The sequence below is a fragment of the Scyliorhinus torazame genome, chromosome 3 (assembly GCF_047496885.1).
Source record: "Scyliorhinus torazame isolate Kashiwa2021f chromosome 3, sScyTor2.1, whole genome shotgun sequence".
Taxonomy (NCBI): Eukaryota; Metazoa; Chordata; class Chondrichthyes; order Carcharhiniformes; family Scyliorhinidae; genus Scyliorhinus; species Scyliorhinus torazame.
This window is the reverse complement of record NC_092709.1, coordinates 64,068,368-64,095,622: the sequence shown is the minus strand read 5'-3', so window position 1 is coordinate 64,095,622 and position 27,255 is coordinate 64,068,368. Positions and strand designations below refer to the sequence as shown.

Genomic DNA, 27,255 nt, shown 5'->3' with positions numbered 1-27,255 from the left:
ATGAGAGACGCGTCGTTACGGTCATAGGGTCTGACTACATCCGCCAGAACCTCTTAGAAGGGGCCACGCTGGACCTCGCGGCGACCAAGAAACTAGCGCTCTCGCTCACGGTCGCCTCACGCAACGTACAGGCTTATGCCCCCGACTGCACGGCCCACCCCCCCTGTGCATTGTGGACCCCGCCAGCGGCCACCCCATCGTGGACCCCATCAGCGACCACCCTCAGCCAACCACACGCCTGCGCCGCGCGGCAGCCAACAAACCCGGGGGACCCAAGTGCTACTTCTGTGGACAGACAAAACACCCCCGGCAGCGTTGCCCGGTGCGGAGCGCACTCTGCAAGGCCTGTGGCAAGAAGGGACATTTCGCTGCAGTGTGCCAGGCCCGCTCAATCGCCGCTATTGTCCCGGCATCCCCCACGTGCAGCCAGTGTGCGCCGCCATCTTTCTCTCCTCAGACCACGTGCAGCCCGTTGGCGCCGCCATCTTGCTTGCCTCAGAACCAATGGGCACCGCCATCTTGCCTGCCCCAGGACACGTGCGGCCCGAGGGCGCCGCCATCTTGCCTACCCCAGGACACGTGCGGCTCATGGGCGCAGCCATCTTACCCGCCTCAGGACCCCTGCCCGTCGGGCCGCTCATCGGGCCGCTCATCGCCTGCAACCGCCGCCGACCAGCCGCGTCTCGCCTCGGTCACGATCGACCATTCTCGATCGCACAACCTCGCGACCGCTTCGATAAAGGTGAAGGTCGACGGGCACGAGATATCCTGCCTTCTGGACTCCGGGAGCACTGAGAGCTTCATCCACCCCAATACGGTAAGACGCTGCTCCCTCGCAGTTCATCCCGCTAACAAAGAATCTCCCTTGCCTCCGGATCCCACTCCGTGGCGATCCGGGGGTACTGCATCACCACCCTCACCGTCCAGGGCATAGAGTTCAGCGGCTTTCGACCCTACATCCTCCCCAACCTCTGCACTGCCTTGCTACTCGGCCTGAACGTCCAGTGCAACCTCCAGAGCCTAACCCTGAAATTTGGCGGGCCCCTACCACCCCTTACTGTTTGCGGCCTCGCGACCCTTAAGGTCGACCCGCCTTCCCTGTTTGAAAACCTCACCCCGGATTGCAAACCCGTCGCCACCAGGAGCAGATGGTACAGTGCCCAGGGCAGGTCCTTCATCAGGTCTGAGGTCAAGCGGCTGCTGCGGTAAGATAGCATCGAGGCCAGCAACAGCCCCTGGAGAGCCCACGTTGTAGTGGTGAAAACCGGGGAGAAAAACAGGATGGTCGTTGACGACAGTCAGACCATCAATCGGTACACGCAGCTCGACGCGTACCCCCTCCCACGTATATCTGATATGGTCAATCAGATTGCACAGTACCGGGTCTTCTTGACAGTGGACCTGAAATCTGCCTGCCACCAGCTCCCCATCCGCAAGGCGGACCGCCCATACACTGTGTTTGAAGCAGACAGCCGCCTTTACCATTTCCTCAGGGTTCCCTTCGGCGTCACCAACGGGGTCTCGGCCTTCCAACGGGAGATGGACCGAATGGTTGTCCGGTATGGGCTGTGGGTCACTTTCCCATACCTGAACAACGTCACCAGCTGCGGCCACGACCAGCCGGACCACGACGCTAACCTTTCCAAATTTCTCCACACCGGCACACTCCTCAACCTAACTTACAACAAGGAGAAGTGTGTGTTCAGCATGAACCGATTAGCCATCCTTGGCTTTGTGGTTCAGAACGGAGTTCTAAGCCCCGACCCCGATCGCATGCGACCCTTCATGGAACTCCCCCTCCCCCACTGCCCCAAGGCCCTCAAACGATGCCTGGGGTTCTTTTCGTATTACGCCCAGTGGGTCCCAAACTATGCGGACAAGGCCCACCCACTCATTCAATCCACCGCTTTCCCACTGACGGCCGAGGCTCACCAGGCCTTCAACCGAATCAAGGCCGACATCGCCAAGGCTGCAGTGCACGTGGTCGACGAGACGCTCCCCTTCCAAGTCGAGAGCGATGCATCAGACATCACTCTGGCCGCCACCCTCAACCAGGCAGGAAGGCAGGCCCGTGGCATTCTTTTCACGCACCCTCCATGCCTCCGAAATGCGGCACTCCTCCGTCGAGAAGGAGGCCCAAGCCATCGTAGCTGTGCGACATTGGAGGCATTACCTGGCCGGCAGGACATTCACTCTCCTCATAGACCAACGGTCGGTTGCCTTCATGTTCAATAACACATAGCGGGGCAAGATCAAAAATGATAAAATCTTGAGGTGGAGGATCGACCTCTCTACCTACAATTACGAGATTTTGTATCACCCCGGTAAGCTCAACGAGCCCCCCGATGCCCTGTCCCGAGGTACATGTGCCAGCGCACAAGTGGACCGACACCGGACCCTGCACGACGATCTCTGTTACCCGGGAGTCACCCACTTTTACCACTTCATTAAGGCCCGCAATCTGCCCTACTCCATTGAGGAAGTCAGGGCTATTACCAGAGACTGCCAGGTCTGCGCAGAGTGTAAACCGCACTTCTACCGGCCAGACAGTGCGCGCCTGGTGAAGGCCTCCCGCCCCTTTCAACGCCTGAGCATGGACTTCAAAGGGACCCTCCCCTCCACCGACCGCAACACGTACTTTCTTAATGTGGTCAACGAGTATTCCCGATTTCCCTTCGCCATCCCATGCCCCAATATGATGTCTGCCACCGTCATCAAAGCCCTCAACACCATCTTCGCTCCGTTCGGTTTCCCCGCCTACGTCCACAGTGACCGGGGATCCTCATTTATGAGCGAGGAGCTGCCCCAGTACCTGCTCAACAGGGGCATTGCCTCGAGCAGGACGACCAGCTACAACCCCCGGGGAAACGGGCAGGTGGAGCGGGAGAATGGGACGGTCTGGAGGGCTGTCCAGCTGGCCCTACGGTCCAGAAATCTCCCGGCCTCCCGCTGGCAGGAGGTCCTCCCCGACGCACTTCACTCCATTCGGTCGCTCCTGTGCACCGCGACCAACGAAACCCCCCATGAACGTCTTTTGGTCTTCCCCAGGAAGTCCACCTCCGGGGTTTCGCTCCCAACATGGCTGGCAGCTCCAGGACCTGTTCTCCTCCGCAAGCACGTGCGCCTCCACAAGGCAGACCCGTTGGTTGAGAGAGTACAGCTACTCCATGCAAATCCGCTGTACGCCTAAGTAGCATACCCCGACGGCCGCCAAGACACAGTCTCCCTCAGGGACCAGCTGGGTCCCCACACACCAGCCCCCCCTGCCCCGGCGCCACCCTCCACTCCACCGGCGCACCCCATCGCAGCCCCAGCTCCAGGACAATCTGTCCTCCCCTTGCTCCCACCCGGGGATGAAGAGTATTACGACACGCTCCCAGAGTCACCGAAGACCAAGCCGACGCCTGAGTCGCCACCAGCACTGCGGCGCTCTCAACGACAGATCAAGGCGCTCGATCATCTAAATTTGTAACCTTCTCTGTAATTTTAAAATCAATCTGTATGTATATAGTTTTCCACCACCCCCGCTGGACTCATTTTAACAGGGGGTGAATGTGGTAGTCACCACTGTTGTATTATATTGTATATATGGGTATTATGGTAAGGCCCCTGTACTACAGGTACGGGGGTAGATCCCTGCCTGCTGGCTCCGCCCAGTAGGCGGAGTATAAATGTGTGTGCTCTCCGAACAGCAGCCATTTCGTAAGCTGCTGTGGGAGGCCACACATCTCTGTGCAATAAAGCCTTGATTACATTCTACTCTTGTCTCGTCGTAATTGATAGTGCATCACCACCTCCAGACCTGGGTTAACCCAATACTTAAAAGTTTAGCATGATAAGCCAGTTTGGGTTATGAGCCATTTTTGAGTTTTGATCTGTATAAAGTCGAGCTGAGAACAGCCATTTTGTGCAGAGAATCCAGAAGCACTCCAGATGTCAGTTCTAGCTCATAGCTCTCGGCTGAATAAACTATGAACTCCAAGCGAGAGCTGTGTTTCTCTCTACCACTCAGAGTCACAAAGGAAGTTGCCCAGAAATCATCACTGCAATTGTATCGGGCATTGGTAAGGCCACACTGGAAGTATTGAATGCAGTTTTGGTGCCCTTATCTGAGGAAGGATGTTCTTGTTATGGAGGGAGTGCAGCAAAGGTTTTCCAGGCTGATCCCTGGGATGGCAGGACTGTCATGTGAGGAGAGACTAAATCGGTTAGGATTATATAGGATTGGGAACATGTAAAATTCAACCAAGGCAGACCAAGGGATTGTTTAAGAAGGAGAAAATATAAAATGAAAGTAAGCTAGTGGGGAACATAAAAGCTAATTGTAAAAGTTTCCAGAAGTATGTAAAGAGAAAAAGATTTATAAAAACTAATGTAGGCACCTTACAGTCAGAAACATGGGAATTCATAATGGGGAACACAGAAATGGCTGAGGAACTGAATTCATACTTTGCTTCTGTCTTCACAAAAAGAGACATAAATAATATGACGGAAGTTCTGAGTAACTCAAGTTTTAATGAAGAGCTGAAGGAAATTAGTATTAGTACAGAAATGCTTTTGGGAAATTAATGGAATTAAAGGCGGATGAAACTCCAGAGCCTGCTAATCTTCATCCCAGAGTACTTAAGAAAGTGGCCCTAGAAATAGTAGATCCATTGGTTGTCATTTTCCAAAATTCTTTGGACTCGAATGGTTCCTAAAGATTGGAGGGTAGCTAGTATAACCCCGCCATTCAAAAAGAGAGGTAGAGAGAAAACAGGCAACAATATCAAGGATTTAATAACACAGCATTTGGAAAGCAGTGGATAATCTGGCAAAATCAGCATGGATTTACAAAAGGAAAATCATGCTTGACAAATCTACTAGAATTCTTTGAAGATGTAAACATTAGAGTTAACCAGAGAGAACCAGTTGATGTGGTTTATTTAGACTTTCGACAAGGTCTCAAATAGCATATTACTATGCAAAGTTAAAGCGCATGGGATTGCAGGTACTGTTTTGAGATGGATAGAAAGCTGGTTAGCAAACAGGAAGCAAAGAGTTGGAATAAATGGGTCTTTTTCTGATTGGCAGGCAGTGACTCATGAGGTACCGTAGGGATCTGTGCTAAGACCCCAACTGTTCACATTATATATTAATGCTTTGGAAGTAAATGAGGGACGTAAATGTATTATCTTCACATTTGCAGATGATACAAAGTTGGATGGGAGGCTGAGCTGTGAGGAGAATGCAGAGATGCTTCAACAGGATTTGGACAGGCTGAGTTAGTGGGCATATGCATGGCAGATGCAGTATAATGTGGATAAATGTGAGGTTATCCTCTTCGGTAGCAAAAATAGGAAGGCAGATTATTATTTGAATGGGTGTAAATTCAGAGGTGGATACTTACTGAGACCTTGCTGTCCTTGAGCATCAGTCACTGAAACTGAGAGGCTGGTTTAGCACACTGGGCTAAATCGCTGGCTTTTAAAGCAGACCAAGGCAGGCCAGCAATACGGTTCAATTCCCGTACCAGCCTCCCCGAACAGGCGCAGGAATGTGGCGACTAGGGGCTTTTCACAGTAACTTCATTTGAAGCCTACTTGTAACAGTAAGCAATTTTCATTTTTCATTCATTTCATTTCAACTAAGTATGCAGGTACAGCAGGCAGTAAAGAAGGCAAATAGTATGTTGGCCTTCATGGCAGAGGATTTGAGTATAGGAATAGTGATGTTTCACTGCAATTGTATAGGGCATGGTGAGGCCACACCTGGAATATTGGGCGAAATTCTCCGTAATCGGCGCGATGTCCGCAGACAGGCGCCAAAAACGGCGCAAATCAGTCCGGCATCGCACCGCCCCAAAGGTGCGGAATCCTCCGCATTTTGAGGGGCCGAGCCCTAACCTTGAGGGGCTAGGCCCTTGCCGGACTAATTTCTGCTTCGCCAGCTGGCGGGAAAGGCCTTTGGTGCCCCGCCAGCTGGCGCGAAACTGACATTGCTGGGCGGCGTATGTGCAGGAGCGTTAGCGGCCGCCCACGGCATCCCCGCGCATGCGCAGTGGAGGGGGTCTCTTCCGCCTCCGCCATGGTGGAGACCGTGGTGAAGGCGGAAGGAAAAGAGTGCCCCCACGGCACAGGCCCGCCCGCGGATCGGTGGGCCCCGATTGCGGGCCAGGCGACCGTGGGGGCACCCCCCGGGGCCAGATCGCCCCGCACCCCCCCCCCAGGACCCCGGAGCCCGCCTGCGCTGCCTTGTCCCGCCGGTAAGAGAGGTGGTTTAATCCACGCCGGCGGGACAGGCATTCCAGCAGCGGGACTTCGGCCCATCCGGGCCGGAGAATCGCCGGGGGGGGGGGGGGGGGGGGGGGCGCCAACTGGCGCGGCCCGATTCCCGCCCCCGCCGAATATCCGGTGCCGGAGAATTCGGCAACCGGCAGGGGCGGGATTCATGCCAGCCCCCGGCGATTCTCCGACCGGCGGGGGGTTGGAGAATCTCGCCCATTGTGTGCAGTTTTGGTGTCCTTATCTGAGGAAGAATGTTCTTGCTGTGGAAGGAGTTCAGCGAAGGTTTGCCAGGCTGATTTCTGGGATGAAGAGACTGTCATATGGGGAGAGACTAAGTCGGTTAGGATTATATTCATTGGAGTTTAGTAGAGCAAGAGGGAATCTCATAGAAACTTATCACATTCTAACAGGATTAGACAGGGTAGATTCAGAAAGAATGTTCCTAATGGTGGGGCAATCCAGAACTAGGGGCCATAGATTGAGGATAAGGGGTAAATCTTTTAGGACTGAGGTGAGGAGAAATTTTTTCACCCAGAAAGTGGTGAATCTGTGGAATTTACTGACACAAAAAGTAGTTGAGGCCAAAACGTTGTGTAATTTCAAGAAGGAGTTAGATATAACTCTTGAGTTTAAAGGGATATGGGGAGAAGGTGGGATCAGGGTATTGAACTTGATGACCAGGCATGATCGTAATTAATGGCAGAGCAGGCTCGAAGGGTCAAATGGCCTCCTCCGGCTTCCATTATCTCTGTATGTTTCTATCTATAATGAGCTATTGAAAAACAAACCCAGGCAGTCCTCAAGCGTTGTGCCGGCCGAACCAGTAAAGAAAAGGGACCTTCGCTACTTCTGAATCCACCTGAGAAGGACAGCATCAATTTATCGATGACAGAAGCCATTGCAGCTGGAGAAAACAAATCTTAAACTTCAATCCTTCATTCCAGACAAACAGTACATCACCTGTAAGACAGGGGTCTGCAACAATATCTTAGTGGAGTGAACTAAATTTAATCTTAATAATTAACTTCTATCTTTATCTGCATTTTAAACTTTGTGTCTGTATTTTATTTAATAAATTGGTCACTTTTATACAATTTTCAGCAGTAGTTTGGTAATAAACTTACCATTATCTTGTTTAAGAATAAAGCTTTGACTGCTGGGTTATTTTTCAATTGAAACACTCAAATTAAGAAAGGGGGCTGCCGGATGATTTTTATTGAAACCACTTACCACAGTGGGATTCGAGTCAGGTGCCCCAGAGCATTCCCTTCGTCAGTTAAGTGACCTGTACCAACAGGGTACAGGAGGAAGGCAAATTTTACTCCCATGCCTGCCACAGGACAATGTTTACCAGCTACCATGGTGGGATTTGAGCCAGTGGTCCCAAAACATTGCTCTATGTTTGTCAGTTCAGTGACTTATAACACTAGGCCACAGCAGGAATCCAAACAAACATACCCACACAAACTCTTAGCTCAAGAACCACTTTGAGGAAACACCTTTCATTTGGTCATCTAATCAATGTCTTTAGGATAATTAAAATACATGATCAGGTTGAAAGAGATAACTTATTTCCAGGGTGGAATCGATAGCAAGGGTCAATAGAATTAGAGCCAGGCTTCTCAGGGGTGATGTCACAAAGTGTAATAGAAATCTGGGACATTTTCTCCAAAAAGCTCTTGATGCTGGCGTCTGTTGGAAATTTCAAAACTGAGATTGATAGATTTTTGGGGGGCATAAGGATTCTGAAATTAGGCAGATAAATGGAGTAAAGAGACAGATCATCTATGATGTCGTTGTATGTACGGACTGGGGCTGAATGGCCTGCTCCAGTCCCATAGTTCTCCAATGTTTTCTGTGCTAACCAGTATTGATAGGAGCCTGATATCTGGGCTAAAATTTCCAGTTCATGAATCTAGGTAATCTGAGACCAGTCTAACCGTGTTCCCATTCACATTTCAGGTCCGGTGCCTGTACGCTTGGTGAACGGGAGCAACATGTGTTTTGGGAGAGTTGAGGTATATCGTAACTCTGTCTGGGGGACCATCTGTGACAATAGCTGGGATGTAAAAGCAGCGAATGTGGTCTGCACAATGTTGAACTGTGGGACGGCCCTGTCAGCAGAAAGAGGTGCCACCTATGGAGAGGGTTCTGGCGTCATATGGTCCCATAATGTGAGCTGTGACGGGACAGAGCTTACCCTTGATCAGTGCTCTTCCAACACATGGGTGGAAACGAACTGCATACACAGGCAAGATGCTGGAATTACCTGTTCAGGTGAGTTGGTTCCCTGCTCAGCTGCAGGGACAGTACTTCCTTCTCTGTGAGGGGGAAATGGTTCCCTGCCAGGAACAGCAGCAAAGTTCTTTGTTTAGGTGAGGGGGGAGCATTCTCTGCTCGGGTGAGTTGGGGTCTCCCTATTCTGCTGAGGGTGGAGAGTCCGTTGTTCCAGTGAGTGCAGAGGAGTTCCCTGTTTGGCCTTCAATGTGGTCCTTATGTGTGGCGGTTCACAATTTAGTCAGATTGGAGGCCTTGTTTGCTGCATTACCAGCCCATGACTGCAGATTATGAGTCTAGGGTTGTGGATGACCTGCCCATTCCTCAAAATTACAAATACATGGGTTAACATATGCAATAAAAAATATTGGGTGGGATTCTCTGACCCCCCGCCGGGTCGGAGAATCCCCGGGGGGCCACCGCCCCGACACCGGCTGGCATATTCTCCGGCGCCTGTTTTCGGGCGGGGGCGGGTTTCACGCCATGCCGGTCGGGGGGGCGTTGGCAGCGGCCCCTGGGGTGGGCCCCACGGTGGCCTGGCTCATCGTCGGGGCCCACCGATCTGGGGGCAGGCCTATGCCATGGGACCACTTCTTCCACGCCGGCCCCTGTAGGGCTCCGCCATGGCCGGCGCGGAGAAGACAACCCACTGCGCATGGGCCAGAATACGCCGGCCGGTCTTCGCCGCATGCGTGAACGCGCGCAGTCCCTTCGGCGTCAGTTCGAGCGGCGCCAACCCCTCCTGCGCGGCCTAGTGTGAGAATTCCACACTTTTGGGGGCTGTTGATGCCGGAGTGGTTGGCGCCGGTTCTCCCGCCGGCGTGGGGACTTAGTCCCGCAAAGGGAGAATCCCGGCCATTGTCTTAGGGGAGATACTTCACAGATTCATCAGCAGAATACTAAGCCTAAAAGCATGAACTTATTAAGACAGATTGCACAGACTTGTCTTGCATGGCGTTGAGTATAGAAAATTAAGGGCGATATAATTGAAGTGTTTGAGACATTTAAAGGATTTCATGAGATAGATGGAGAGAATCTATTTCCACCAGTGAGGAGAATAAACAGAACAAGGGAACAAAACCTTAGAGTCATGCTGTTCGGAGTGGATGTCAGGAAGCATTTCTTCACAGAGGGGAGTGAAAATCTGGAACCCTTTCTACCAAAAACGTTTTGATGCTGGAGATCAATGAGAATTTTCAAATCGAAGATTGAAGATCTTTTTTGGTATGGGTGTAAAGGTTTGTGGAACAAAGCTGATAATTGGATGAACATCTTCATTGATCTAATTGATTGGTGGGACAAACTTGAGGGGCTGAAAAACCTATTCCTATTCTTTATGTAATCACTTTGCTAAGAGTCCGACATTTGAGCTAAAATGTCCAGTAAATGATTGCAATGGGAGTCAAGGTGATGCAGAACAGTTTAACCATATTTCCATCTCTAGGTCCTGTACCCATACGGTTGGTGAACGGTACTAACATGTGCTCTGGACGAGTTGAGGTCTATCGTAACTTGGTCTGGGGAACCATCTGCGACATTGGCTGGGATGTAAACGCAGCGAGTGTGGTCTGTAGAGTGTTGAACTGTGGGACAGCCCTGCCAGCAACAAAAGATGCCTACTATGAAGAGGGGACTGGGGTCATCTGGTCTCATCATGTGAGCTGTAATGGGACAGAGCCTGCCCTTGACCAGTGCTCGACCAACCCATGGGTGGGAAATAGCTGCACACACAACCGGGATGCTAGAGTTACCTGTTCAGGTCAGTGTATTTAACTTGTTCCTTGCATGTGTGTTCACAAGTTATTGTTTTTTGACTCTGCTTTGCCAGCCCAGGCCTTTAAATTAGTGCAACCTAGGCCACTGAATTACTTGCCAAGGGCTCTGGTCTCCTTGTCCAACAATGTACATTGACCTTTGAGGAATGCAGAAGATTCACCAGTATGATACCGGGGACTATAGGGGTTAAATGATGAAGGCAGATTGCAGCAACCTGGCATGTATTCCGTTAATAATAGAAAATGAAATATTTGGAGATGTTTTAAGGGATTTGATAACAGAGGACAGGGAAATGATTTAATCTGAAAGGAGAATACAGAACAAGGGGAAATACATTAAAATTAAGATCAGATAATTCAGAGTTGATGTCAGGAATTGCTCTTCACACAAAGGGGAGTGGAAATCTGGAACCCCCCCCCCCCCCCACAAATATTGTTGTTGCTGTGAATCAATTGGAAATTGGTGCAGAGGCAAAGGGAATGGAAATCATGCAGAACAAATCAAAAGATGTGCCTTGAGGCGGTGTGCATGGCAGAAACATGAACAGTTGCAATCCGAAAGCAAAATCAAATGAAAAACTAGAATAAAACAAAACCCTGCAAAGATCCAAGAAACAAAATGGAGGCAGAGGTTCTGATCAGAAGTTATTGAACCCAGTGTTGAGTCTGAAAGATTGTAAAGTGGCAAATCAACTGGTGAAGTTCTGTTCCTAGAGCTTGCGTGGAAAGGTGCCATGCAAAAAGAAGGGTTGTTGCTGTGATTAAGGAATAGACCATAGTGGACGGAACAGTCCCTTTGGAATGCTGAAAATGGACAGGAAGGGAAGATATGTTTGGTGTTGGTAGAAAAGGCACATAGATAGATAATGATCCATTGAATATCAAGGCTAATATTGTGGAAGATGACAACAAGGTCTTGTGGCTCAGAGGGCTGCGTCCCTGCCTCTGAACCAGGAGCTCCAGGTTCTAATTCCACCCCAGCACTTGATGGCCATGGAAGTTGCATTCATAACGTGGTCAAACAGGTTGAGTGTGTTAACCTGCAAATCTTTCCTAACACGCCAATGGCTAGCGGTTCGAGCAGGAGAGACCCCTGGTCAGTAATGCTTGATGTGGAGTGGGGTCCCTCAAGCTATAAGCCCCTGGTGACAGACTAGCGATTGTTCTGTGGATTACTAGCTATGGAAATGGACAACAGTCTGCCTTAGTGCACCACTCAGTGTGGGAAGAGAATTAGAATTGTGGAAGGTGAGGACAAGCAGAACCCTATCATGGTTCTTGGAGGGAGAAGAAATTCAGATCAAGGATCCTGTCAACCATGGTGGAGGGAAATTCTTGATTGATGAAAAAGACAATCAGAAGAGTGATATGGAACGTTGCATCATTATCAAGTACCAGAGATGGAGAATCTGAGAGAATGGAATTCTATCCTTGCAAGGAAGATGCAGTCAAGCTGGTTGTCAGATTTAATAGCCGAACAGTGAAAATTGTGTGACAGCTTATGCCCCGTTATATTTCTTTGTTGCCGCAAAGAGAAAAGGTATGGAGGTACCCACACTCTGGACATCTCAACAGGATGAGAGCTTTATTAAGAGATTTTGCTCATACAATTAAGATGGTGATCTGTGATGTGTTGGGTGTTCTGGATCACAAACAGGTCACCAACACTGGAAGTGGTGCAATTCTATTCTTATGAGGTTAACTATATTAACATACTTGAACTGTGGGTAAATACAATACCAGCTTTAACTGTTGACCCTTGCCTAGTCCTAACCAGATGATGCACTCAGCACATGGTGAATGTCTGTGTTGCAGGCTGTGAGCTCTGTGCTCCGAGCTGGCTGCTACTAGAATGAGCAGGAACTCTCCTGTCCCCTGTCTTTATAGTGCGTGTGCTGTCACTGGTGGGTGATTGGCTGCGGTGTTGTGTATGCTGATTGGTCCCACTGCATGTCCATCAGTGTGTGTGTGTGTGTGTCTGCACCATAATATACTGGTGTATATTATGACATACCCCCTTTTATATAAAGAATATGTGCCTGCGTGACAATAAATATCGTGTAGTGAATGTACCTGACTATGTGTGTACATGTTATTTACATGACTATGTACATGAGGCTAATCTATTTACACTGGAAGGTGCCTGGTGCAGAGAAATAGGGTGTCACACCAACAATGAAATGAACATTATATACAAACTACTGGAACGATGAAACAGGATAACAGAACAGATCAAAGAGTCCAACATTGTAAAACTCATAAGTCAAGTCTCTGAGGTGGGCGACAAATTCTGGTTGACCGTCAGGCACACCACTCGTCATCTGGATCAATGCTGTGCACCAACAGCAGCTGGTGGTTTTGATTCGGGGACAGCCTGTTCTTTGTTATAACAGCGACTCGAAAAGGCTCCCTCGGGTCCTCGGTGTCACTGGTCTGCGGAAAGTCGGAATCGGAACGTGGGTTGAATTGCCCGAACTTTCCTGCGAGGCTGGCTGAAGTGATGCGAATTGGCAGGCTGAGCTGCTCGACAGCAGGCAGCATAGTGGACAAGTCTCCCACATCGTAGGCATTGTCACGATTTTGCAGGACATTGCCGCTTTAAATGGGCGGAGCCACAGTTGCCGCACATCGTGACATCAGTACGCTCGTTGCACCACCGCGCATGCGTGGTGCGGTCCTGCGTGGTGCGCGCCTGCGCATCATGTTCCTTCACGTCACCGTCCCCTCGTTTGGCGCGTACAAGCGCGGGAGGCCGCAAAAAGCACGCGAAATGGCCGCCCTCATCCAGGCTGCAGCCTTGGAGGTGTTCAATTGTTTGGACCCGTTCCGCCTTGTGGGGACCTTGCTGCGCTGTTTCAGCCGCCTGTATGTGGGAGTACTGGCTGGTGGCATTCTCATGCAGGACACAGGTCTCGATGGCAGTTGCTAGGGTGAGTTGCGTAACTTTGAGGAGCTGCTGACGCAGGGGGTCCGACAGAACACCAAATACGATCTGGTCGCGTATCATGGAGTCGGAGGTTGGCCCGTAGCCGCAGGACTGCGCAAGGATGCGGAGGTGTGTTAAAAAGGATTGGAAAGGCTCGTCCTTACCCTGCAAGCGCTGCTGGGACAGGTATCTTTTGAAGCTTTCATTGACCTCTATGCTGAAGTGGGTATCGAATTTGAGGAGAACCATCTTGTACTTTGTCTTGTCCTCGTCGTCTGCGAATGTGAGGAAGTTGAAGATGTGGATGGCGTGATGCCCGGCCGTGGAGAGGAGCAGAGCAATCTTCCTGGTGTCCGAGGCGTTCTCCCAGTCCGTGGCTTCGAGGAAGAGCTGGAAGCGCTGTTTAAAAATGTTCCAATTGACCCCGAGATTGCCGGCGATGCGGAGCGGCAGCGGCGGGTTGATGTTCGCCATACTTCAGGATGCCGGAATGCTGATTAGTTGCAGGTGGGTCTCAGAAGTGCTAGTACGCAACCACTCCTTGTACCATGATGTGTTGGGTGTTCTGGATCACAAACAGGTCACCAACACTGGAAGTGGTGCAACTCTATTTTATTATAAGGTTAACTATATTAACATATTTGAACTGTGGGTAAATGCAATACCAGCTTTAACTGTTGACCCTTGCCTAGTCCTAACCAGGTGATGCACTCCGCACATGGTGAATGTCTGTGTTGCAGGCTGTGAGCTCTGTGCTCCGAGCTGGCTGCTACTAGAATGAGCGGGAACTCTCCTGTCCCCTGTCTTTATAGTGCGTGTGCTCTCACTGGTGATTGGCTGCGGTGTTGTGTATGCTGATTGGTCCCACTGCATGTCCATCAGTGTGTGTGTGTGTGTCTGCACCATAATATACTGGTGTATATTATGACAATCTGCTCATGGCCCACGCAAACACTCTGCTGGCGTCACTATACATCACGTGACGCATAACCAACAGGAGTGCATTCCCAAATACATAACACCCCACAGAAATGGCGGCAGAGAAGTTGGGTAAGGAAAGAGTGAGAGTTGGCCCACGTGAATGTGAGAGATGGATAGAAATTGGAAACAAAGTTGATGGAATGTTCCAGTTCAGGACAATTGCAGGAAACTGCCCTGATACAGTGATCAGTGTACCTGAAAAAGAGGTGATGGACAGGGCCTATGTAAGACTTGGCAAAGAATGTTGCAGATATCCCACAAAAAGACAGGCAGGGAGCATGCAGCAGATAGAGGCTGCGGTAGCCACTCAATGGGGGGTGGTGGAGGGGGGGGGGGGGGGGGGGGGAGGTTGGGAACAAGCAGCGGGGACGGAGAAGCAAAGGGAGAAAAGAACTGGGGGATGGGGGGGGAAGGGAAAGGGGATGGGATGGGACAGGGGCACGGGAAGGGGGGGGGGTTCATGGGGAAAGGGACAGGAACAGAGTGAAACAGATAATATGGCTACATAGTGCCGCAACCAGGGGCCCGGAACAAAGAAACACTGCAGGCAACCACCCAGTACGGTCTCTGGGCGAAGGGAGAGACAGGGGCCCACTTATCTGGCGGACGCACTGTTGGCGGCCGTGTTGGGTGCCCCCTGGACAAAGGGAAACCCCGGAGCACAGAGACCCGGCCGCATAGGGAGAGCAGTGACAGTGGCCATCTTGGACGGCGTCCTAACAAAGGGAAACCCTGGAGTGCAGGGGTACGTCCACCAGGTACGTATCCAACAGGAGCGGGGGGACAACCCCCCCCCCCCCAACCAGGAGAGTCACCTGGAATGTCAGGGAACTTAACGGCCCAGTGAAAAGATCCAGAGTCTTCACCCACCTAAGAAACATGCGAGTTGACATAGTCTTCCTCCAAGAGACACATCTGAGGCAGCAGGACCGACAGCGGGTAAGGAAGGGCTGGGTGGGACAGACTTGCCATTCCTGCTCCAGGACGAGGGCCAGGGGGGATAGCAATTCTGTTAAATAAGAGGACGATGTTTAAGGCGACGAAGACTAACGGACCCAGGGGGATGGTACGTCATGGTCAGCGGTGACCTGGATGGGGCACCAGTAGTACTTGTAAACATGTACGCTCCCAACTGGGACAATGCAAAATTCAGAAAAAAGACCATGGCTGAAATCCCCGACATAGCAACGCAGGGACTGATCATGGGGGAGGGACTTTCACTGTGTACAGGACCCGGGGAAGACCTCGGACCTGGCGAAGGAACACGATCGCTTCATGGGGCAGGTGGGGATGATGGACCCATGGAGGTTCACCCACCCAGGGGAGAAGGAGTTCTCCTTCTTCTCCACAGGCCACAACGGATACTCAAGGATTGACTTCTTTGTGGTTGGAAAATCAGTGCTCCCAGGGTTGGTCAAGGCAGAGTACTCCGCAATCGTAATCTCTGACCACGTTCCACATTATTTGGATGTGAGGTTGGCGACAGGCAGCACCCAATGCCCCACATGGAGGTTGGTCACCGCCCTACTGGCCGACAAGGCCTTCAGCGGGAGCATATCTCAGGCCACACCGGAGTACACGACAAACAACCAAAACGGGGAGGTTTCACCCTCCACATTCTGGGAGGCGCTAAAGGCTGTGATTAGAGGGGAAATTATCGCCTTTAAAGCATGAGGGGATAGAGAGGAGAGAGTGGTTAGGCAGCAGCTGGTCGACTCCATACTGGAGGTAGACCGTAAATACTCCAAGGCCCCGACCATAGAGCTCTTGGCAGAGAGGAAAAAGCTTCAAATGGACTTTGACCTGCTCTCCATGAGGAAAGCAGTGCACCAACTCCGCCAGGCATGGGGGACCCTATACAAACACGGGGACAAAGCCAGCCAGCCGCCTGTTGGTACACCAGCTGAGAAAGCAGGCAACCATCAGAGAGATCGCGCAAACAGAGGAACGCTAGAAATGGACCCAGACAAAATTAACAAGAACTTTGAGGACTTTTACCGGGGACTGGACACCTCAGAGCCCCCAACAGCGGATTTGGCGATGAAATGGTTCCTCGATGGACTGGACATTCCAGTCATGGGAGAGGACAGAAAACCGCTAGAACTGGTAGAGATCATGGAGAGAATAAGCTCCATGCAGGCAGGGAAGGCGCCGGGACCAGACCGGTATCCGGTGAACTTCTACAAAAAATGCACGACAACACTGGCTCCACACCTGCGGTAGATGTTCACAGACTCCCTGGCAAGGAGCACATTGCCACCTACGCTAGCACAAGCTTCAATCTCGCTAATACCTAAGAAAGATAAAGAACCGACTGAATGCGGTTCATACAGACCCATCTCGCTACTGAACGTCGACTCCAAAATATTGGCCAAGATCATAGCCACAAGGCTAGAAGACTGCGTACCAGAGGATCAATAGAGCTTTATCGAATGTAGACAGCTAACATTGAACATCAGGCGCCTGCTGAACGTGATCATGACCCCATCGGGGACAGAGCACGTGAGGTGATCGTCTCCCTGGACGCAGAAAAGGCCTTCGACAGAGTCGAGTGGAAGTACCTTATAGAGTTGCTAGAGCGGTTCGGGCTCAGCAAAGGATTCACCTTATGGGTGGAACTCCTGGACAACGCTCCCATGGCAAGCGTGCGGACAAACAACACCAGCTCCCAGTACTTGTCGCTGGGATGCCTGCTGTCGCCGCTGCTGTTCGCCCTAGCGATCGAACTATTAGCAATCGCTGTCAGAGCTGCAAAGAACTGGAGGGGGTCCAAAGAGGAGGCAGAGAGCACAGAGTCTCGCTCTACGCGGATGACCTGCTCCTGTACCCCTCGGATCCACAAAGCAGCATGGACGGAATCATCACGTTCCTGAAAGAGTTTGGTGCTTTCTCGGGCTACAAACTCAACATGAGCAAAAGTGGGATTTTCCCGGTGAACCCAGAAGGGGGAGGGGCAGCACTGGTGGGACTGTCGTTTCAACAAGTTCGACAGCGCTTGGGCAGCACGGTAGCATTGTGGATAGCACAATTGCTTCACAGCTCCAGGGTCCCAGGTTCGATTCCGGCTTGGGTCACTGTCTGTGCGGAATCTGCACATCCTCCCCGTGTGTGCGTGGGTTTCCTCCGGGTGCTCCGGTTTCCTCCCCACAGTCCAAAGATGTTCAGGTTAGGTGGATTGCCATGATAAATTGCCCTTAGTGTCCAAAATTGCCCTTAGTGTTGGGTGGGGTTACTGGGTTATGGGGATAGGGTGGAAGTGTTGTCCTTGGGTAGGATGCTGTTTCTAAGAGCAGGTGCAGACTCGATGGCCCGAATGGCCCTCTTCTGCACTGTAAATTCTATGATAATCTGTGACACAAATTCCGCTGCCTGGGGATCCAAATTGCTTATGACTGGAAGGGGATCCACAAATGGAACCTGACCAGTCTGACAGAGGAAGTCAAAAAGGACCTGCGGAGGTTGGAACACAGTCCCCCCCCTCCTGGCAGGGAGAGTACAGACGATCAAAATGAGCGTACTGCCTAGATACCTCTTCCTACTAAGATCCATCCCGATCTATATCTCCAAGGCCTTTTTCAACTTACTGGATAAATTAATCATGGTGTTTGTATGCGGGGGAAAGGATGCGAGGATCACAAAGTAGGTCACAGAGAAAACAAAATCCAGGGGAGGGCTAGCCCTCCAAAACCTGCAACTCTACCACTGGGCAGCGACAGCGGAAAAAGTGATGGGATGGACAAAGGAGCCAGAAGCTGAGTGGGTGCGCACGGAGGAGGCCTCCTGCAAGGGAACCTCACTCCGGGCTCTCGCCATGGCAGCACTCCCATTCCCGCCTAAGAAACACTCCAGCAGCCCAGTGGTGATAGCTACTCTCCAGACGTGGAACTGACCGAAATGTCCGAGAAAGCCCCCATCTGCCATAACTACATGTTCACACCAGCACTCACCATCGCCACCTTCAAAAGGTGGAGACAGGACGGGGGGACATTGACAGTCAGGGACCTACACACTGATGGTAGGATCACAACACTGGAAGAACTGACGCAGAGATTCCAACTAGCTGAAGGCAACGAACTCCGATAACTGCAGCTTAAAAACTTACTACGGAAGGAGACAAGGACATACCCGCGACCACCATGACACACTATTAGAAAAGCTACTGGACACAGACATCCTAGGCAAAGGAAACTGTAGTGACAGGACGAACGATTGCTAGAGAGGGCCGACACCGAACTAGATACGATAAGGAGGAAATGGGAGGAAGACTTGGGGTTCGAAATAGGGTGGGGATGCTGGAGCGAAGCACTGCACAGGGTCAACTCTACCTCCACATGCGCGAGGCTCAACCTAACGCAGCTAAAAGTGGTACATAGAGCCCACTTGACCAGAACCCGAGTGAGTAGGTTCTTCCCGGACGTGGAGGATAGATGTGAACGGTGCCAATGAGGCCCGGTCAACCACGCCCACATGTTCTGGTCTTGTCCCAGACTTGGTGGGTACTGAACAGCCTTCTTCGAGGCAATGTCCAAAGTGGTCGGGATGAGTATGGAGCCATGCCAGAAAGTGGCAGGTCTTCGCGGTATCAGACCAGCCAGATCTCTTCATGGGGAGGATCGGCGGACGCCCTTGCCTTTGCCTCCCTGATCACCCACCATAGAATGCTGCTGGGTTGGCGATCAGCAGCATCACCTAAAGCTGCAGACTGGCTGTCCGATCTATCAGAATTTCTCCAAATGGAGAAAATCAAATTCACCATCCATGGGTCGGAAGATGGCTTCCACAAAACATGGGAGCCATTCACCCGACTGTTCCGAGACCTGTTTGTGGCCAACACATGAATAAATAAATAGCCAGTAGCCAGGGCGAAATTGCCAGGACAAGACAGAAAGAGGAAAGCGAGGGAGGACCTGGTGGGTGGCGGGGGGAGAGCAAGGTGAGGCATCAATACCCAGCAAGAAAGAATGGGGGGCAGCAGTAAGGAAGGGGGGGGGGGTCAGGGAGAGGGGAGCTAGAGGGGGAGGGGGTTAGGGACGATTGTATGCTTTGCCAGACAGCGACAGACTGTAAATAGACACCTAAGAAGAAACCTTTGTGACTGTATAATAAATGAAAATGAATGGCAATGTATATAATTTTGAAAATGGCAATAAAAAGATTTAAAAAAAAAAGAATCATCATTAATTTATACATTCCAACACCCCCCCCCCCCCCCCCCCCCCCAAGCCCCCGAATGTTCAACGCCATCCAATTCGTGAAAATGCATGATGAACAAGGCTCATGAGTTGTAGAACCCTTCCATCCTCCCCCTCAACTCGAACTTTACTTTCTCAAGCGTTAAGAACTCCAGCAGGTCCCCCCGCCACGCCGAGGTACAGGCCGGAGAAGCCGACCTCCACACCAACAGAATCCGCCTTCGGGCAATCAATGAGGCGAAGGCTAAGATATCTGCCTGCGCTCCTGCTTCCAAACCCAGCCGATGCGACACCCCGAATATGGCTTCTAGGAGACCTGATTCGAGTCTTACGTGCACCACCTTTGAGATTACCCTAAAGATCTCCCTCCAATACCACTCCAGTTTTGGGCAGGACCAAAACATATGAACGTAATTTGCGGGGACCTCCCCTGAGCATTTACAATCATCCTCCACTCCCTCAAAAAGTCAGCTCCACCTCGCCCTTGTGAGGTGCGCCCTATAAACCACCTTCAACTGTATCAGCCCCAAACCCGTGCATGATGTTGACACATTCACCCTCCATAGCACCTCACACCACAACCCCGCCTCCATGCCCTCCCCCAACCTTTCCTCCCACTTTGCCATAATCCTAACCAGTGATAACTTATCTTCTCCCAGAATAACCCCATAAATCGCTGACACCACACCTTTCTCCAATCCCCCACTGTCAATATCTCTTCCAACAGTGTGGGAGCCCGTGCAGTCAGAAAGCTCTGTACCTCTTCCTGGCAAAATTTCGGACCTGCATATACCGAAACATCTCTCCCTGCCCAAACCCACATCACTCCCCCCCGCCCAGTTCCTCCACTTGCAAACTGGTCTCCCAGAAACAAGTCCTTTAATACCCTAACTCCCCTCTCCTCCCATCAACTTTGCCCAATTCTGATGAATGGTCACGATAGAGTTGAGGTCTACCGTAACATTGACACTGGCTGGGACCTTGCAGTCCTGCCGAAAGTCAATGGAATTTCAGCTGTCCCAGCCATTGTAAGGCGGGAGAACCCTGGTCTCTGTTTCTGTTTACGAAGATCGTGTCTTATCAGCTGAGTATTTCATGCATTTTTTGTTTTTATTTCAGATTTCCAGAATCCACAGTATTTTGTTTTTGATACATTTGTTGTGTAAAGGTATGAAGGATAATGGAACCAAAGCAGGTAGATCGAGTTGAGATAGTGATCAATAATGTTCTAATTGAATGACAGAAAGGCATAAGGGGATAACTGGCCTCTTCAGGTTCCTAATCCTATTGGTAGGAGACTGATACCTGGGCTACAATGTGCTGATAATGACTCCATTAAGAGTTCAAATAATCTCAGACCATTTTAACCGTGTATCTATCTCTATTCCAGGTCCAGTGCCCATACGTCTGGTGAACGGTCCGAACATGTGTTCCGGGAGAGTTGAGGTCTATCGTAACTCCAGCTGGGGAACTATCTGCGCAAATGGTTGGGATATTAACGTAACGAGTGTGGTCTGCAGAGTGTTGAATTGTGGGTCAGCCCTGTCAGTAACACAAAGTACCACCTTTGGAGAGGGGACTGGTAACATCTGGTTGAAACACGTGAGGTGTGATGGGAGCGAGATTTCCCTCAATCAGTGCTCTGCCGGCCGACAGGTGGGGAAGAACTGCACACACAGTGAGGACATTGGAGTGACCTGTTCAGGTGAGTGGAGTGATTTACTTGACTTAGATTTTATTAGATACTCCTCATTCGTGTTTTCTCACAAACTTTGCGAGTGGGGTTGAAACCTTCATTTTCTTGAAACCTTCAAACCCAGACATCAGGGATACTTGTCCAGTAACACTTTTGACCTTGGAGGGGATGCAGCACAGATTTAGCAGAATGATACTGGGGACAGGGAAGTGTTCAATTAGAAGTACAGTTTACAGAGATGAGGCTTTGACTCCACTGAAAACAGAATGTCATATAATGATCTCATTGAAGTGTGTTTCAGATGTTCATGGATTTCATGCGGTAGATAGAGAAGGCTAGGTTTTTCCTGCAGTAGTGGGAAACAGAAGTTGCCAATGGTTCCAGGTTTAAATTCTCCCTTTGGAGGAAATGGTCACTCATTAGGATTTTTAAAATCCTAAAGGCACCCACTTAATTGGCATGGAGGATGGTGGGTGAAGTATTGAAGCTGGAGGGCTACTTGGAGACCTTCTAGATTTAGAGGAGCAGCAGGCTATGATGAATGCTAAGTAATAGGTAAGACGCCTCAGTGTGGAGTCTCTCTCTCACCAACCTTTTGAAAACTTTAAATAAAAGATGGACCTCGTGATTAAACCACCACTGTGGGGGAGGGTAGAAATTCTGCAGGCCTCCTGGGAGCCTATCTCTAGGCACCACAACTGTTCATGATCAGTATGAGAAACTGGAGGCCAACTGGAAAATTGCAGTTGGCATCATTCAATTGGGGTTAATAAGGTTAAGGAGTCTAATCAGCTATATGCCATATGAGGGCGAATATCCAGCCAGTCCTGAACCCACCTTGTCTAAAATGGTTGGCGTCAGAAACATTATTGAGAAGCAGCATGCAGGCTGGCACCAACATATCTGGGCACCATCCACCTCCGTTCCTGTCTCTGGCCTGAAAATCCTGCTCAGTGAAATTATTTCTTCTGGTGGGAAGAATCTAGAACAAGTGGGCATAATATTTAAATTAGAACCTGGCAAGTTTTGGCACATGGCAGGAAGCACTTCCCCATCCATAGGATAGTCAAAATCTCGAACCTTCTCCCCCAAAAAGCTAATGATGCTGGGTATCAGATGGAAATTACAAAACTGAGAATGATAGAGTTTTGATGGTGAAGGGTGTGGTGAACCACTGTATTATGGGATGTAAGGTAGGACCTGCACTACAGGTTCGCCGGTAGCCCCTGCCGGCTGGCTCCGCCCACTAAGATCTGTATAAATATGCGTGACCTCCATTGCTCTGCCATTTCGCCAGCTGCAGCAGGAGGCCATGCATCTGACTGCAATAAAGCCACAGTTGTACCCAATCTGCGACTTTGTGCAATTGATCGTGAATCAATTTATTACAGTCAGATTTTCCACAGAATGGATATCAGAATCAAACCCAATCGCTTGCAGCTGGATCCGCACTCGCCCGACGCCAGAAAAGACTTTACTCACTGGCTAGCCTGTTTTGAGGCCTATATCAACGCTGCGAACCCCGCGCCAACAGAGGCTCAGAAGATAAATGTCCTGTACTCCAGACTGAGCTCCAGCGTGTTCCCGTTGATCCAAGACGCATCAAATTACGCAAAAGCAATGGCACTCCTTAAAGAACACTATGCTCAGAAGACGAACACGCTCTTCGCCAGGCATGCACTCGCCACCTGCTCGCAACTACCTGGTGAGTCCATCGAAGACTTCTGGCGGGCCCTAATTCCACTCGTCCGGGACTGTGACTGTCAGGCCGTTATGGCCGCTGAACACGCTAATCTCCTCATGCGCGATGCTTTTGTGACGGGGATTGCGTCGGACCGCATCCGAGAATGATTACTGGAACTAGTGGAGACGAACACCTTGGCGCTCTCCATGACGGTCGCATCCCGTAATGTACAGTCTTACCCCTCCCGCCGCGCTGCCCACCATTCTACCCCTTCCTAAACCTCCTGGGCCCCGATGACAACCTCCTCAGCTGGGGCCCTGCCTCCCAATATGCCTACGCCGCACGCCGATCCGCGCACCCTGGGGGTCCCCGCTGCTACTTCTGCGGTCAGCAGAAGCACCCCCGCCAACACTGCCCGGCCCGCACTGCCATTTATAAATCCTGCAGGAAAAAAGGCCACTTCGCGGCTGTGTGCCAGGCCTGCGCAGTCGCTGCGATCGCGCCCGCTATCGCCCGCTCCCCCATGCCAAACGCACAATGGGAGCCGCCATCTTCTCCTCCCGGGCCATGTGCGACCAATGGGCCCGCCATCTTGCCCCCCTCGGCCACGTGCACCCCATGGGCGCCGCCATCTTGTCCCGACCCCGCAATGTGCATACCATGGGCATCCCGAGATCGGAACCGCACACGCTCGCCATCTGTAGCATCCGACGACTACCCGCAGCTCGCTTCGATGACGCTGGACCAATCTCGCCCGCACAACCTGGCCACCGCGTCGACGACGGTGAAAATCAACGGCCACGTGAGCTCGTGCCTGCTGGACTCCGGGAGCAGCGAAAGCTTTGTACACCCAGATACGGTAAGGCACTGCTCCCTCGTGGTCCATCCTGCCAATCAAAGGATCTCCCTAGCCTCCGCATCCCACTCCGTCCCGATCCGAGGTTTCTTTACAGTCACCCTCACTGTCCAGGGCATAGAATTCAGTAACTTCCGCCTCTATGTCCTTCCTAATCTCTGCGCTGCATTCTTGTTGGGCCTGGACTTCCAGTGCAATCCCCAGAGCCTCACCCTCAAATTCGGCAGGCCCCTACTCCCCCCTTACCGTTTGCAGCCTCGCGACCCTCAAGGTCGACTCCCCCTCCTTCTTTGCCAATCTAACTGCGGATTGCAAGCCCGTCGCCACAAGGCGCAGACGGTACAGCACCCAGGACAAGACCTTCATCTGGTCCGAAGTCCAGCGGCTGCTTAAGGAGGGTATTATCGAGGCCAGCAACAGCCCCTGGAGAGCCCAAGTCGTAGTGGTTAAAACTGGGGAGAAACACAGGATGGTCGTGGACTACAGCCAGACCATCAATCGGTACATGCAGCTCGACACGTACTCCCTCCCACGCATATCTGATATGGTCAATCAGATTGCGCAGTACCGGGTCTTCTCAACAATTGACCTGAAATCCACCTACCATCAGCTCCCCATCCGGAAGTCGGACTGTCCATATACTGCCTTCGAGGCGGACGGTCGGCTCTATCACGTCCTTAGGGTCCCTTTCAGCGTCACAAACGGGGTCTCGGTCTTCCAAAGGGAAATGGACCGAATGGTCGACCAGTACGGTTTGCGGGCCACCTTTCCGCACTTAGATAATGTCACCATCTGCAGCCATGACCAGCAGGACCACGATGCCAACCTCGATAAATTCCTCCGCACTGCCACTCTTCTCAACCTGACCTATAACAAAGAGAAGTGTGTGTTCAGCATGACCCTGTTAGCCATTCTCGGCTATGTAGTCCAAAACGGACTTCTCTGGCCCGACCCCGACCACATGTGCCCCCTCATGGAGCTGCCCCTCCCCCACTGCCCCAAGGCCCTCAAACGCTGCCTGGGGTTCTTTTCGTACTACACCCAGTGGGTCCCAAACTATGCGGACAAGGCCTGCCCACTCGAAAAGGAGGCCCAAGCTATCGTTGAAGCTGTGCGGCATTGGAGGCATTACCTGGCCGGTAAATGATTCACTCTCCTCATTGACCAAAGGTCGGTAGCCTTCATGTTCAATAACACACAGCGGGGCAAGATCAAAAATAATAAAATCTTGCGGTGGAGAATCGAGCTCTCCACCTATAATTACGAGATTTTGTATCGCCCCGGCAAACTCAACGAGCCCCCCAGACGCCCTCTCCCGAGGTACATGTGCCAGCGCACAAGTAGACCAACTCCAGGCCCTACACGACAGCCTTTGTCACCCGGGGGTCACTCGATTGTACCATCTGGTCAAACCTCGCAATCTGCCCTACTCCGTCGAGGAAGTAAGGACAGTCACCAGGGACTGCCAGGTCTGTGCGGAGTGCAAGCCACACCTCTACCTGCCGGACCGGCACGCCTGGTGAAGGCTTCCCGCCCCTTTGAACGCCTCAGCGTGGATTTAAAAGGTACCCTCCCCTCCACCGACCGTAACACGTACAGTCTCAATGTGGTCGATGAATACCATCTTCGCTATGTTCGGTTTCCCCGCCTACATCCACAGTGACAGAGGATCCTCATTCATGAACGATGAGCTGCATCAGTTGCTGCTCAGCAGGGGTATCGCCTCCAGCAGGATGACCAGCTACAACCCCCGGGGAAACGGGCAAGTAGAACGGGAGAATGGGACGGTTTGGAGGGCCGTCCAGCTGGCCCTATGCTCCAGGAACCTCCCAGCCTCTCGCTGGCAGGAGATCCTCCCTGATGCTCTACACTCCATCCGGTCACTACTGTGCACCGCCACTAATAACACACCCCATGAACGTGTTTTTACCTTCCCCAGGAAATCCACATCCAGGGTGTCGCTCTCGACTTGGCTCGCAGCTCCAGGACCGGTCCTTCTCCGCAGGCACGTCCGACTCCACAAGGCGGACCCCTTGGTGGACAGGGTTCACCTGCTCCACGCCAACACTCAATATGCCTACGTGGAGTTCCCCGATGGCCGCCAAGAAAGTGTCTCACTCAGGGACATGGCACCGTCAGGTTCCACCCCAACACACTCCCCCACCCATGCGCCCCCCCCTTCCCACCGCGCCGCCAACATTGACCCCACCAGACCAACTCCCCCCCCCCCCTTCCCGCACAAGAGGACAAAGAGGATTTTGGCACGCTCCCGGAGTTCCCCGATGACTGGCCAGCATCAGCACCGCCACCACCGCCATCGGTGCCACCTCCACCACTGCCAGCACTGACTTCGCCGTCACCGTTACGCCGCTCCCAATGAAGCACCAAAGCACCGGGTCGGCTGAACCTTTGACGGACTCCGGACCGGCAACATGGACTTTTCTTTTTTTTTCTTCCGTTTTCCCCATTCTTAACACTGTACATAATTGCACTATTTGTATATAGTTTCACATCACCCCCGCCGGACTCATTTTAACAGGGGGTGAATGTGATGAACCACTATATTATGGGGTGTATCTGTATAAATATGCGTGACCTCCATTGCTCTGCCATTTCGCCAGCTGCAGCAGGAGGCCACGCATCTGACTGCAATAAAGCCACAGTTGTGCCCAATCTGCGTCTTTGTGCAATTGATTGCGCATCAAAAGGTCTTAATGATTACTGAAACAAGGTGGGTGGATGGAGTTAAGATACAGATCAGCCATGATCTTATTGAATGGCAGTACAGAATTGAACCGCTGAATGTCCTCTTCCTGTTCCGACTTGTTACTTGTTCGTACTTCCTATATATTCTCTCTGTGCTAATCTGCATTGGGAGAAGACTGAAACCCAAATGATAATATCCAACTGAATTATCTTGTGAAGTGCATGTAGTCCCAGACCACTTTAATCATGTTCTCATCTCCATTCCAGGTCCAGTGCCTGTACGGCTGGTGAATAATAGCAACGTATGCGCTGGGAGAGTTGAGATCTTTCGTAACTCCATCTGGGGGACTGTCTGTGACAATTCCTGGGATGTAAAAGCAGCAAATGTGGTCTGCAGAGCGTTGAACTGTGGGACGGCCCTGTCAGCAGAACGAGGTGCCACCTATGGGCAGGGTACTGGAGTAATCTGGTTGCTTAATTTAACCTGTGACGGGACAGAGCCTGCCCTCGATTGGTGCTCTGCCAACCCATGGGTGGGGATCAATTGCAGTCACAGTCAGGATGCTGAAGTTACCTGTTCAGGTCAGCACATTTATGCTGTTCCTTGTTAGTATGTTATTTTGCAAACTGACCTAATGGAATTGAAACTCTTGTTTTTCGACCCTGATTAGCATCCAGATCTCTAGATTACCACTCAGGTCATTGGCGTGGCAGCCGTGATCCCTGGACTACCACGCAAATCTTTGGCGTGGCAGCCCTGATCTCTGGATTACCACTCAGGTCTTTGGCGTGATAGCCCTGACCTCTGGATTACCAGCCTAGCGTCCGGGATTACCATTTCAATGTTGGGATTATGAGCCCAGGAGCTACATTTCTACCAGAGGGTTTTAGATTAG

The 27,255-nt window shown here is 51.4% G+C and overlaps 1 protein-coding gene across 1 annotated transcript in view; it reads left to right on the top strand.

The window, feature by feature from the left end:
• LOC140408487 (scavenger receptor cysteine-rich domain-containing protein DMBT1-like) overlaps positions 1-27,255 on the top strand; it is a 177,148-nt gene that overhangs the window by 42,272 nt on the left and 107,621 nt on the right. Inside the window, exons 6-9 of the mRNA XM_072495740.1 lie at positions 8,229-8,543; positions 9,988-10,302; positions 20,808-21,122; positions 26,627-26,941. Of these exons, the coding sequence (XP_072351841.1) occupies positions 8,229-8,543; positions 9,988-10,302; positions 20,808-21,122; positions 26,627-26,941 (1,260 nt within the window). The remainder of the gene's footprint in view (positions 1-8,228; positions 8,544-9,987; positions 10,303-20,807; positions 21,123-26,626; positions 26,942-27,255) is intronic.